Raw genomic sequence first — 14,682 nt, 5'->3', positions numbered from 1 at the left:
GCAATGGGTAACCATTGCAGGTTTCTAAGGATGGGATAAGGTCTACCCTTCATAATTTTGGTATTCAAATTTTGGTTCTCCATTTTAACTGTTTATTACCCAAAATGTGACTCACCTAGAGTAGGTGATTGAAATGTTCTTTTCCTGATATATATAATTTATGATTCAGCTTTAGATGTTTGTGCCACTTGCCATGAACATGCTACCTGCTTGCAAAGAGGAGGGAAGAAGATGTGTGTTTGCAAATATGGATTTGTGGGCAATGGGAGGACTCAGTGTATTGGTAAGTTCTGAATCCTGGGTTAAGTTGAAAAGTTGAGTCAAGAAACAAGATTCTCTAGAGTTAAAGAGTTGATGTCCTTGGGAGGAAAACATTATTTTGTTCATATGTTTTTATTACAAGAAGTTTTGTCAATTATAATAAGTCTTTGTTTTAGTGTTGAGATGTATCCTTTCTCTAGCGTTTCCAAGGAATTATCCCTCATGTTAGAGGTCATTGAACTTGAATCTCTGGAAACTCTCTGACCTAACACAGATTTGAAATCTGTTTAACTTAACTCGAGTGAGTATTGCATTTTTAAATTTCTCTAGTTGTTTTGATAGGAAACTATTTAGTACCATGGGGAAAAACAAAACACAATTGCCAACTTTTTGGCTGATTGGTGAAATACTGTTGCTTTGAGTCTCATGTCTACCAGAATCCATCCTCCAAATTTTTTGTAGTTGTGACCCTTTAGGGTCTTGGATGACTTAAAGAAATACAGAGACCTTTAAGCTAGAAACATCTGGGATAATTTTTTGTCTCATAGCATTCACCATGCCATGAGAGTCAGACAATACCCAGGTTCAAGCCCCATTCAGAGAGAGGGAGAGTTTCATAGTAACTTTGTAGTAGTGAATGTTAAGATAATCACAGTTTCCTGCCAGCAACCATGTTACCTGCAGTAAAAATATGGATAGTTTTGCTGTGTAGCTGTGGATTGACAGTATATACGGCCTTGTTGTGGTATCTTTGTTTTTGTTTTGTTTTGTTTTTCCTCCCTAAAGAAAAATGGCAATTAAGTCCTGAGTTAAAAAAGTCATCTTCTACTTCACAGGTACACGTTTTCACAATCACACACCATTGCCCGCTCCTGCAGGCTGGAGTTGGGCCTTCTTGACCCTTCTCTCTTTAGAATTCTGCCCATAAGATTCTTCCCCCACTGCTTACGAGCAGGTGCTTGGAAATGAAGTTGGGATTGGGGAGCACGGACAAGCCTTTTCTACTCCCTCCCCTACTGAAGTCCTCCTTTCATGAAAGCTCACTGCAAGCTTGATTATTCTTTGACTTCTGAACAATAGAAACTTCTCTAAGTGGGTGGAGGGGGCTTTATTAATTTATGTGGTACTTGCTCCCAAACACTAGACACTGCATATCCCAGTACTTGGCCTGATGAGACCATGCCGTAGGTTACAGGTAAGATCATAGGTGTGCCAGAGGTGCTATAACATGGTATTACGTCTAGGGACCTAAGAATTCTAGAATCCCATACAAACACAGATGTCCCTTCTGATGAAGTCTGCAGGGGAGATACGCCTCAGAAACAATGGCAAAGGACAGGAATATTCCATCTTATGCACAGGTGGACATGTATCTGAAACTCCCGTGCCCTGCTCAGTAAGCTGGGCTGATTGGACACTTGGCCTGGCAATGCCTTGAGGGTCTGTTCTGCTAGTCTGAGCTCTCATGCAGATCTTACCACAGACGGTTTTAATGATGAATAGTGTTCCAGGTTTAATTAAATTTAAAAAAAGATAATATAAGAAAAATGAAAAAAGAAAAACCCCACCAGATTTTGAGTGGGGCTGGTGGGGGGCGGGGGGGTTGGCTCTTGAGTTAACAGGAATGGAGTGCAATTGTGGGAGGCGACTGAACTGCTCTGAGGGAACCAGTAGTGGAATAAAACACTAAATAACAGACAAGAAAACTCCAGTTCATAAGTTGATGATATCCCCCCCACCAAAAAACTAGCTGGTTAGATCAGCTCTCAAAGGATGCAAAAGAAATTGGTCACAGGAGTTTCCTCTGATGGTAGAGGCTAGGGCAGAGTCAGCAAACTGGAGCTTGGGGGCCAGACTTCAACTGCCGCCTGTTTTTCATTGCTAAGTTGTTTATCGATTGTCTGGGACTGCTTTTGTGCTCCAAAGTATGGATGAGCAGTTGCAATTGGAGACCTATGACTGGCCTTTGACAGAAAAAGTTTACTGACCCCTGGGCTGGAGGACAGAGATGGGAGGGAGGTTTACTTTCATTTTACATTGATGTCAAATTGTTGAATTAGAAATGCTCGGAGCAGGTTCTGTGGTCTCATCAAGCATCCCATGTTCCAGCCCCTCCTCACTGGGTGATTTACATTATTTATATGGATCGCTGACGGTTAGCAGGAGCTGCTCCTACCTCGATATTAGCCCTGCCCCTGGATGAGGCTTGAGCACTAATTCCATTGTGTCTCCTGGTAACTCAGAAGTAACAAATTTTCCAGTTAATCATTGGATGTAAAGTCATCCTACTCTGGTTTTCGTTAAAAAAAAAAAAGCAAGAGAATGGTTGGGCTGGAAAAGTGGGATTCTGTTGGATTTGTTTCCCCAGGCCTATGACAAGATCTTTTTAAGTGTGGAGAAGTTCAAAAAGCATTCCCTTCTCCCAAGCTTCAAATAAGATGGACTATCAGATTGAGATGTTGGGTTTCTCTTGTGGTTTTGTAATACACCTGGCGCGAGACTACGAGGGGCCCGTGTCCTGCAGTCTGAGAAGCATAGTGAGAGGAGAAGAGGCTGGGGAAATAGATCTTTCTGCTGTTGTCACAGAATATTGATTCTCAAGTCCATAACACGGGAGAACAGTCTGGGTGGTTGATCGTGGCGTGGATTGCCAGCCCTTTCTGTGCGTTCTCTCAATGTATCAACAGATAAAAACGAGTGCCAGTTCGGAGCCACTGTGGTCTGTGGGAACCACACATCTTGTCACAATACACTCGGAGGCTTTTATTGCATTTGCCTAGAAGGATATCGAGCCACAAACAACAACAAGACGTTCATCCCCAATGACGGCACCTTTTGCACAGGTACTCGGGAAGGGGGCTGCAGTGATGGCAACATGGTGATGGCAGGACGGTGCCTGGTACCTGGGATGTGGAAGAGGGCGAGGGTGGGGACAGGGCACAGCGTGATTTAAGGGAGGGACTCTCCTTTGTCTATGAGGGAAATTTGGACTTGGACTAAGTATGAGTTAATATTAGGGAATTATTGTTCCCTTTGTTAGAGGGAATAACTGTACTGGGGTATTTAGGATAATATTCTTATTTTGGGAGCTGCATGCTGAAGTACCTAGGGGTGTTATTATGAAGTATCTAGTGTCATTTTATCTGTAAGGTACTTTAAATGGCAAAATGTGAACGATTGTTGAATCTTGGGGGTAGGGGTGGGACTAGGGGAGACTGTAATATTCTTTTTCTTGTTCCGCGTGTTTGAAAAGTTTTATAACAACAAGGGGGGGCTCCCCGAGATGGTGTGCCATCTGCAGTTTCCTTGAAGTGACTCTGGTACCCGCCAGCTCTGTGCACACTGCCCCGGGGGTGGGCCCTGTGATGCAGCAGCGTGCTGCACCTGTTAGAGACGTGGGCTTGTCTCCTGGAGGAATAAGTTGAGTGAGGAGTGAATAAGTCGAGCTTTTAGGACCTCAGTAGCTTTGAAGGTCAGATTTTGGGCATATGTTGGTCAAATACAAGGGGTGGGCAAAACCCTCCTAATTTTCAGTAGCTCCTGTATTATCTGAACTCTGTTTACAGCCCGTCATGATAATATAGCTCTTAGGTTTTCTAAGAAAATCTTTGAACAGTAATGAAGAGGAAAGGCAGGAAAAAACTCCTGGCTCTAAGATGGCTTTGCATAGTCTTAATGACTCTCCTTAAAAGCTTTGTGATATTTAAAGGTTTGGGGGAGAAAAAGAGAGGAGAGCATTTTTTATCTTTGTACCCACCAGGAACCACAGGTTTTGATGCTCCGATTCATTCTCCCTCTTGACCTGTACCAAGGTAAAAATCCCTCAAAGGGAACATTTGATTTGTTCTTGGCATGAATGAACACATTCCCTCAAAGAAAACATTTTACAATATCTTGTTGTTTTAGGTAGCAAATTACTCGTTACATGATTGCAGAAGTGCAGTGTTGCAGAATTAAATTAGGTGCCTTAAAAAAAAAAAGATACTAATTAAAAAAAAAAAACCTTGGGACTTCCCTGGTGGTCCAGCGGTTAACACTCTGTGCTCCCAGCTCAGGGGGCCCGGTTCGATTCCCGGTCAGGGAACTAGATCCCGCATGCTGCAATTAAGAGCCCACATGCCGCAAGGAAGATCCTGCTCAAGGCAACGAAGATCCCGTGTGCCACAACTAAGGCCTGGTGCGGCCAAATAAATAAAGAAATAAATATTAAAAAAAAAACAAAACAACCCTTACAAGATGATGATCTGGTGTTCAGTTCATTCAATATATTTACATTTTTCATGCACTTCCTATGTGCCAAGGCTATGCTAGTGGGAGGTGACGGCAGACAGCTAATTTCGTATAAAGTGTTAGTCATAGGTAAGCAAAGGGCGCTTTCCAGAATCCAGAATCTGTGGGGGCACTTACGTTGGAAGTGGGTGAGATATTGGAGGACGTGATACCTGAAATTGTGTTTTCAAGGCTGTGGGAGTTTGACAGGAAAAACTTTTGTAACTGTATATATCAGTAGTTTCCAAGAATGCTTTCTGTTTTTAAAAAGGTAGGAAGAAGAAGAAGAAGAAGAAAGAAATATTTTATGCAAGATCCAAATAGATGTCAGCCTAGGAAGAACCAATCTTCCTGGAATAAAATCCTGATCTAGGCTCTGCTTCTATTTATTCTACTCCTGTAATTATTTAGTGACCTTCCCCTTTAAAAAAAGAAATTGAGATATAGTTCACAAACCATAAAATCTACCCTTTTGAAGGGTACAATTCAGTTGTTTTCGGTATAATTCACAAAGTTGTGCAATAATCTCCACTATCTAATTTTAGAACATCTCAACACCAAAAAGAAGTCCCATATCCATTGGCAGTTATTCCCATGACCTTTTTTTTTTTTTGAGGTCCCCATTTATCACTTTGTAAAAGCTGATTGATGACTTTTCCTGATGACACTGAGTTTCTTCCATAATCACAGTTGCCACAGAAACATCAGTGTCTTTATTTTTTTTATTCCTTTTTTTAAGAGTATGAAGAGGTAAGTTTTCCTCACTCTCTTTTAATTAATTAATTATTTATTTATTTTTGGCTGTATTGGGTCTTCGTCTCTGTGCGAGGGCTTTCTCTAGTTGTGGCAAGCGGGGGCCACTCTTCATCGCAGTGCACAGGCCTCTCACTATCGTGGCCTCTTTTGTTGCAGAGCACAGGCTCCAGACGCGCAGGATAAGTAGTTGTGGCTCACGGGACTATTTCCTCCGTGGCATGTGGGATCTTCCCAGACCAGGGCTCGAACCCGTGTCCCCTGCATTAGCAGGCAGATTCTCAACCACTGCGCCACCAGGGAAGCCCATCAGTGTCTTTAGGTGGGGCAGAAGCTTAGCAAGTTTTGGGGTATCAGCAGTTATCCAGTGCTTGCCTGGAACCAGAAGATTGTGAATCCTAGTTCTTGAATTCTGAGAAATCCTGGAACCTGGTGTTTATTGTACTCTGCAGAGTTCAAGTCAAGTTCAGGTGCTTGTTGCAGTAGGCCTCTGGATGTCACTGCGTATAGATGAGGAATGAGTTGCAGGGGTTCTAGTGCTAGAGAACCTGCAGATATTCTGGCCCCCAGGCTGCCCCCGGAATGACTCCTGGCGATCATGGAAACTTTGCTATGAGCCATAATCCAGAGGAAGAAGCTCTGTGGTACTTGTGGTGTGAGGGCATTCCAAAATGCCAGAGGCCTTGACAAAGGTGCCATTGTCCCTCTTTGGGAGTGATGGGGCCATGCCTGGGTTCCTCCTCCAGTTTATCATCTCCCACACTTTACTCTTGCCTTTTCCCTGCCTTTTGACTTGAATGGGTCAAGAGTCAGTGGAGACGGACTTCCCTGGTGGTCCAGTGGGTTGGAATCCGTGCTCCCAATGCAGGGGGCCCTGGTTCGGTCCCTGGTCGGGGAACTAGATCCCACATGCATGCCGCAACTGAGAAGCCCGCACACCGCAATTAAGATCCTGCATGCCGCAACTAAGACCCAGTGCAGCCCAAATAAATAAATTTAAAAAAAAAGAGTGAGTGGAGAGATATGAGACTGATGTGAAAATAAGGCTCAGGGCTGTCATCTCCCCACCAGCATGACTCCAAATAGGCATGGCCCTGGTGTGTGTGCCAAATAGGCGTAGACCCCAGTGTTCATGGTCTGCTGAAAACTGCAAAATACTCTTTCTGTGCCTTTGAATTCCTCAGCTCTTGGGAATCCATCTTGACTCTATCGACAACAGCAACATTCTTTTTCATAAGCTCACTTCCTGCAGTATAAGGGCCTAATGCCATTTCTTCTAGAGAAATGTAACAGCACTTCAGCTTTGGCTGAGAAATGAGGAAAATGGGGGTTGGGTGTGTGTGTGGGGGAAAGAACCTGGAGGGAGTGAATGCTTTGCTTTGCCATTCGTCATTTCCTGGAACCTGCTGCCCCAAACCTGTATCCCATAGGTCTGCCCATGGTGAAGTAAACACCTTCATTCCTACACGTAAATCACTACCCCAACTGAGACCAGTGTAGTCTGTTGGTGTCTCTCCCAGGTCAGGAGCCTTGTTTTCCATGTGAGCCTTTGCCCACAAGCTTCTCAGGTGCCCTGTTGTTTCGGGTCCCAGAGCAGCCTGCTGGGGTCTCAGACACAAATGCTCAGCCCCATCGAGATGCTGCTTGCTCGACGCGGGCTACGCTCACTAGCCTTGCAGCCATCCTGAGATTTCTCCCAGTGCTGTCTCCAACAGAACTTTGCTGCCCAAATCCCCGTCCTTTGTTCTAGCTGGATTTATTCCTAGAGTCATGTTTTACCACTCTGGAAGAAAGAAGAAGCAAGGAAGGATAAACCCAAGGGAAAAATCACACTGGGGACGTGTTGCTCGCTACTGCCCAGAGCAGTATTCATAGCCATTAGCTCCTTGCCTTACGCCCTGTGGAACCCCCTGCCTCCTGCTTAGGTCTCCAACTGTGGTGGGTGATGGCCTCAGACCCCTGCTACTGCCCCAGTGCCTTGGAAGGAGAGGCCAAAGATTCTCAATCAAAAGATGGTTAAAACAAAGCTCCATCCCCCCAAATGCCAGAGGCCTTGACTAAGGCACCATTGTCACTCTTGGGGAGTGATGGGGCCATGCCTGAGCTCCCCCTACAGGTTAACATCTCCCACCCTTTACTCTTGCCTCTTACTTGCTCAAGCCCCAGGATATAGATAACCCAGGTTCTTTCCAAAGGCCCTGTTGAGTATAGTAAAATATATACACAGGGTTCTTTTTTACTCTATTAATTTAAAGTTTTGGGAGGAGTAATAGGGACAGGAGCTGGGCTTAAGTTTATTTTTGAACTATCTGTAAAGTAGGCTTTCCTAAGCAAGCTATCAATATTAGCAAGATTGTGAAGGAAATGCTTAGCCCTTTAAGTTCAGGCTCTTTGCCCATGGCCAACGCATCTCTGAGCATGAATATGTTTTTTTAAAAAAAAAAATTTATTTATTTATTTTGGCTGTGCCAGGTCTTAGTTGCACGGCACGTGGGATCTTTAGCTGCGGCATGTGGGATCTACCGACCAGGGATCGAACCTGGGACCCCTGCATTGCGAGCCTGGTGTCTTACCCCCTGGACCACCAGGGAAGTCCCCATGAATATGGTTTGAAAATGGTTTTCCACTTATTCAGCTACTGCTTTTGCAAAAGTTATGTGTCAAAAAAGGATGGAGCTGTTACCCTAGGATGAAGCTCTGGAAGAGAGTCTGGGTGAATGGGTCATTTACTTCTTTATTTTTAAATTGAAGTATAGTTGATTTACAATGTTGTGTTAGTTTCAGGTGTATAGCAAAGTGATTCAGTTATATATATATGTGTGTGTATATATATATATATATATATATATATATAAAACTTTATATATATATATTCTTTTCCCTTATAGGTTATTACAAAATATTGAGTATAGTTCCCTGTGCTGTACCGTAAGTCCTTGCTGGTTATCTATTTTATATGCAGTAGTGTATATATGATAATCCCAAACTCCTAATTTATCCCTCCTCCACACTTTCCATCATTTACTTCTGATTATAATGATCTAAAATTGTTCTTGCCAAAAGGAGACAGAAGAATAAGTCAATATTTTCCCCCAGAGAAGGAATATAGCTTTATTTTGTCCATTTATTAAAAAAAATACTTATGTAGAAAAGTCAAGCAATTATGGACACATATAAAGGAGAAAGAAAAAAAAATTACCTAATATTAACCCAGAGTCAACAACTCGTTTTTTTTTTTTTGGCTGTGTTGCGTCTTCATTGCTGTGCGCGGGCTTTCTCTAGTTGTGGTGAGCAGGGGCTACTCTTTGTTTCAGTGAGTGGGCTTCTCATTGCGGTGGCTTCTCTTGTTGCAGAGCACGGGCTCTAGGCACATTGGCTTCAGTAGTTGCAGCACGTGGGCTCAGTAGTTGTGGCTCGCGGGCTCTAGAGCGCAGGCTCAGTAGTTGTGGCGCACAGGCTTAGTTGCTCCGCGGCATGTGGGATCTTCCTGGACCAGGGATAGAACCCGTGTCCCCTGCATTGGCAGGCGAATTCTTAAACACTGAGCCACCAGGGAAGTCCCTGAATGGAATTTATTACATGGCTGTACCATGTTACTTAACTCATTATTTTTTCCCCTATTGTGATTGTTTTTCTGTTTTTTGCCATTATAAGAAATGCTCTAATGAACATTTTTGTACTTACATTCTTACAAGTAATTATCTCCTTTTTATAAATTCCGAAAAATAATTTCTGTGTCAAAGGGATACCTACACATTTTACATTTTGATACATAGTGCCAGACTGTATTCCAGAAAGTTCATACCAATACTCTCTCACTAATCATTTCATGAAGGTCTTCATTTCTTCACATCCTTGCCAACACTGGATAATATCAATAAATGATATGAATTTAACAGTTCTGATTTTAAATGGGTGTTTGTGTTCCTCTAATGTGGCTTCTTAAGATGTAGGTTTCTGAGCTGAACTTGGCATTTGAGGAGGGAAGGTGGCCTCTGTCTTAGAGCATTTAGATCTAGTGCAACAAGCCATGTGGCCACTCCCCTGATTCCAGCCAAGAATCCCATGATAGTGAGTGTATGCATGTGCACACTCATTGCTCATGGTCAGGGTCAGGGTTATGAAGGAGTGGCTTGTGCTCCAGGGAGAACTGAGTCAGTAGAGAGGCGAGGTCCACTCATTTATTAGCTAACACGTATTGAGGATCAAAGGTCAGCCAGGCACTGTGCTAAGTGCTTTCCACATGTTTTATTTAATCTCTGCAAAAAGACCTACTATAATTAACCGCATTTTACAGAAGTGATTTGGAAAGGTCAAGGAACAGGTATTAGTACAACTAGTAAGTAGCAGAATCAGTTCTCAAACCTGGGTCTGTTTGACGTTCAAATCCATGAAAAGACTTTAAATATAGAACACCAGGGCCCTGGCACGAGGTCAGAGTGTCCTGCTCGGTTTTGCTACTTTCTACCAAGGAGTTGTTCTGGCTGTGGGTAAAATTAAATAATCCTATATGTAGAATGGGGCATAGGGAATTTTCTCCCTTGATTAGTTAAGTATGTTAATAAAGTTGCTCAGAACATTTTTTCTTCACAAGCAAACATGTTGTAACCTTGGACACCCCATGGAATCTACCACTACGTGGAGAAGCTGTTCTGATGAATTTAACGTGTTTATCCAGCCCAGATTCTAGAAGTTTATTTATTTATTTTTAAAATTTATTTATTTATTTTATTTATTTTTGGCTGTGTCAGGTCTTAGTTGCAGCAGGCAGGATCTTTGTTGAGGCATTTGGGATCTTTCGTTGCAGTGTGCAGGCTTCTCTCTAGTTGCAGTGTGTGGGTTTTCTCTTCTCTAGTTGTGGCCCGCAAGTTCCATAGTGCGTGGGCTCTGTAGTTTGTGGCACACAGGCTCTCTCGCTGAGGCATGTGAGCTCAGTAGTTGTGGCGCACGAGCTTAGTTGCCCCGCGGCATGTGGGATCCTAGTTCCCCGACGAGGGATCGAACCCGCGTCCTCTGCATTGGAAGGTGGATTCTTCACCACTGGACCACCAGGGAAGTCCCTCTAGAAGTTTAGAAAAGGGCTGGTTTGTGAGCATTAGGAAGTAGCAGGGGATTAAAAGTCAAAATCGTGTCATACTCATCTCAGTGATACAGGGTAGATACATCTAGACATCCTTAAGGCAATTGATATCTTTGACAATCTCTGTGGACAAGATAGAGAATTGTTGATTGGATGATGGTACAATTAGACTGTAAAGGGAGAAAAGGTGTGGCATAGTAGTTAAGAATAAGATCTGAGAAGCCAGATGTCTGGCTTCTGATCCTGGCTTTTGCATTGCTTAGCCTGTGTGACTTCAGTCCAGTTAACCATTCTATGTTTCAGTTACTTCGTCTGTAAAATGGGGATAATAATAGCATCAACCTCCCAGAGTTATTGTGAGGATTAACTAAGATGGAAAATAATCAGTAATAAATAATGAAGTGTTTAGAACAGTGCTTGGCATGTGCAAGATGACATGCAGGAGTTATTGTTATTAACAATCATTATAACAATTATTGTTATTAGGCTGTTGAATGATTTGTACACAAAGCAAACTGATTAATGCCTATAGTGACTCATACAGAGCTAATCAGTATCTAGAAACTTCAAGTCTTTTCCATACCACTGCATCTTTGCCTTATAATACTTGGACCCCTTATTTTTAGCAGTCTACTGAAAAATTCATTTTTCCCACTCACTATCTTTGAGGAGTCTGAGTCAGGTGGGCAGGCTGGAATATGGCTTCGGTGTTAAAAGGTATATACGTAAACGCATTTTACAAATTCCTCAGTGGAATAAAAAAATCTTGATAAGCTAAAATGATGGGTCCAATCTAGGAACACATGTTAGATCCTGCAGTGTTGAAATCATTTCTAAGGTTTGTACTAGATTGCGATTGATTTTATTTTATATTACTTTTAAGAATCCTTTCTTAACAATTACCAAAACCTCCGTGATTCTGTTATCAACAATTGTTTGTTTTACTGGTTTCATTTCTTACCACTCTTTGTTGTGTTTTATGATGTCTTCCCCTTTCTTGACATTATTTATTCTGATGTTTTTCACTGGCTCGAGTATTTTCTCAAAATCTTTTTCAGAAAGGAAATGTCAGTAGTGTAGTTCTTGAGATCACTCATGTTCTAAAATGTCATTCCTTTGCTTAAATATAGCATGATGTTTTGCTCTCTTTTCCTTAGAACTCTGTAAATATTACTCCAGTGCGATCTAGCATTTAGTGTTTCAGACAAGAAGTCCTGGGTCAGATTGGCTCTCTTTTCCTCATAAATTACCATTCCTTTCTCTCAGGAGGTTTATAGATTTTTCTCTTTTTCCATGAGATTCAGAATGACTCATTTTTCAACATTCATGCCTGTCACCTTAAAAGGCTATTTGGATTTGAATACATAAGCTGAGAGATTTTTCTCTTGATTACTCCATTCTCTTCTGTAATTCCTTTTAAATAGATATTGAATATTTTGGGTCTGTCCTCATATCATTTTTTTGTCCCATAGTTTCTATCTTATATAATTAATATTTCTATGTTTTTTGGAGAATTCCTCAGGTTGAAATTTGTGAATTTGTTGTCTAGCAGTGACCAACCTATTATTCAATGCCTCCATTGAGTTTTTATTTTTGGCATTCATATTTTGTTTTTAATTTCCAAGACTTCATTGTTTTCTCAGAACCTCCCCTCTTTTTCATTAATACAGTATCCTCTTAACCTTGTTTGGGCTTCACAGTCTCTTCGTATGTCAAGAGTGTCTTGGTTATTTCTTACTGCATAACCCCACTCCTCCCACCCCACCACTACCCCAAATTTAGTGGTTTAAAACAACAATTTATAATTTGTCACAATTCCATGGCTAGGTGGTTTTGTAATGTGTAGACATAGTCAGCTGGTGGCTGGGCGAGGCTGGGCTGCGCTGGCAGATGAAAGAAGGCCTCTCTCAGGTCTTCCCTGGCAGCCCAGTGGTTAAGACTCTGCGCTTCCCCTGCAGGGGGTGAGGGTTCGATCCCTGGTCGGGGAACTAAGATCCAGCATGCCGCCCGGTACAGGCAAAAAAAGACGGCCTCTCTCACACATGGCTCTGGCCTTGATGCTGGCTGTTCACCAGGCCACTTTAGTTCTCCTCCATGTGGCCTCTGTCTTCACATGTCATCTCATCTTTAGGCCCTCTCTGAGTGCCCTCTCTCCCAAGCACGGATTTTCTTCAGCATGGACACTGGATTCTAAAAGAGGGAAAGAGGGGGACTTCCCTGATGGTCCAGTGGTTAAGACTTTGCCTTCCAATGCAGGGGGTGCAGGTTCAATCCCTGGTCAGGAAGCTAAGATCCCACATGCCTCACGCCCAAAATACCAAAACATAAAACAGAAGCGATATTGCAACAAGTTCAATAAAGACTTTAAAAGTGGTCCATATAAAAAAAAAATCTTAAAAGTAAGTAAGTAAATAAATAAATAATGAGGGGAAAAAGGAAGCTACCAGCCATCTTCTCAGGCTGGGTCCAGAGCAGGCACTGTGTTACTTCTGCCGAGTTCTATTGGCCAAAGCAAGGCTCAAGACCAGCTCAAGGGGAGGGGAAATGGATTGCATTCTTGATGGGAGGAGAAGCATGCAAGAAAAGAAGGAGAGGATTTGTTGACAGCTATCTCTGGAGCTGATCTCCCACAGAGTTCCCAAAGTTTGCTGCCCTAAAGATGTAGGTTGATCAGAATTGGTAACTTGGGTCTCCTCCAGCAACTGAATGAATTACTGGTTCCCAGACAACAGTCAGGAAGCGATGAAGTGTTCCTTGGTCCAAAACCAAAAAACAAACCAATATAAAGAATGTAGTGGATTTTAATAAAATCACACTAAACAATTTAAAAGGATTCTGAGATTATATTCTTCCTTTCTGAGGGGGGGTTGTTAAAATATTCTTTTTTTTAATGAAATCATAGTGCTAGTTTTAAAAAAAAGAAAGTCTTTACCGGCAAAATAGAATATTGGCCACCTTATATCAGTCCTTCCAAAGTGACTGGGCTTTGAAATCCCAGAGTCTGGGAACAACCAGGCTTTCTTCAGTCACGATGCCCCCCTGTCCTCTGCCCCCCGATGGTTCTTGCAAATGTCCTGGAAAAAAGTCCCCTTTTACTTAAGGTACTTTTCTTTCTCTAAATGAAATTGGTGTGTGTGTGGCTCTGATGGAGTTTCTAAAGTTTTAAATTTTGTTCACTAAGCCAGGTCTGGGGGGAAAAGACTGCTAACTGGCAGAGAGATTGCTTTTTCAGCCTCTGAATTATTGTGTGGTTTTTACTCCTGGACCTGCTATCACCGGCAATCTTCAGTCAAGGGGAAAAGTCGGCTAAGGAGCATTTCTTGTCCTTCTTGAAGGCTGTTTTAAGCCCTTCTAATCTTGGTAAAATTAGCGAGACCCTTCTGAGTTATCTTCTTTACTTCTTGCTGCATCGTCCTATGCTCATGAGCTGGAAAGCATTTTTCACCCTGGTCTAAATTGTTTTGTATTAGGAGTTCTGCTTCAGATATTTTAGTATGAGGTTGAGGCTATCCTTATTTTATAGTAATTGAGTTTTTTTAGCATACTTTTTTGGGTTCATTTTGTTGGGTTGTTAGTGAGTTGGTGATACTTGTTCGTTTTTATAAATTTTCAGAACACATTGACAAATATTTATTGAGCACCTCTTAGTGCCTGTGATGTGAAGGATACAGGAGAAGAACTCTTAAGGAGTAAAATAAAATTCATGATACAATTACAAACAAATGCATTCACTTATAAGTGTAGATTGGGAATGTGAGAAGTGGCTGTCACAATGTCCCCCCACTTATTTTCTTTTTTCTGTTTTTCTGTCCCTTCTTATATTTGGGATGGGTCTCAAGACATAGATGAGTGTGAGGTTTCCGGCCGGTGCAGGCATGGAGGACGGTGCGTGAACACTCGTGGGAGCTTTGAATGCTACTGTATGGATGGATACTTGCCAAAGGATGGGCCTGAGCCTTTCCATCCGACCAGAGATGCCACGTCGTGCACAGGTGGGTTTCTGCCAAAGAATGCAGCATCCGAAGGTGAGAGTCTGTTGGTGGTGACCTTCTCCTGCTCTGAGCCTAAGTCTGTGGGTCTGTGTTGGGGATGTGCGTTGGATCTGTTCCTTTGTACATGTATAACCTATGAAATAAAATAACAGTCAAGATAGAAGGGGCTATATTAAAAAAGCTAAAATTAGTATGCTTCGGGGATTTTGAGTAGTTAATAGATACTCAGATATTAACCATTATGTTAGATAGTAAACAGAGCTGATCTGGTAAGAGCCACCATCTCAAAAGTGACCAGGGAAGTTATAAAGCCCTATATATCTTAAG

The 14,682-nt window shown here is 42.3% G+C and overlaps 1 protein-coding gene across 4 annotated transcripts in view; it reads left to right on the top strand.

Annotated features, from left to right (window-relative positions):
• SUSD1 (sushi domain containing 1) overlaps positions 1-14,682 on the top strand; it is a 154,741-nt gene that overhangs the window by 11,892 nt on the left and 128,167 nt on the right. For all 4 annotated transcript variants that reach the window (XR_009008661.1, XM_057548764.1, XM_057548765.1 and 1 more), the window contains exons 2-4: positions 170-283; positions 2,949-3,104; positions 14,203-14,355. Coding sequence is in view for 3 of the 4 variants with exons in the window: in XM_057548764.1 (XP_057404747.1) it covers positions 170-283; positions 2,949-3,104; positions 14,203-14,355 (423 nt within the window). In the remaining variant the exon portion in view is untranslated. The remainder of the gene's footprint in view (positions 1-169; positions 284-2,948; positions 3,105-14,202; positions 14,356-14,682) is intronic.

This window comes from Balaenoptera acutorostrata, chromosome 6, assembly GCF_949987535.1.
Source record: "Balaenoptera acutorostrata chromosome 6, mBalAcu1.1, whole genome shotgun sequence".
NCBI lineage: Eukaryota > Metazoa > Chordata > Mammalia > Artiodactyla > Balaenopteridae > Balaenoptera > Balaenoptera acutorostrata.
Note: the sequence above shows the minus strand (reverse complement) of the source record. Positions and strands in the feature narration are given on the sequence as shown.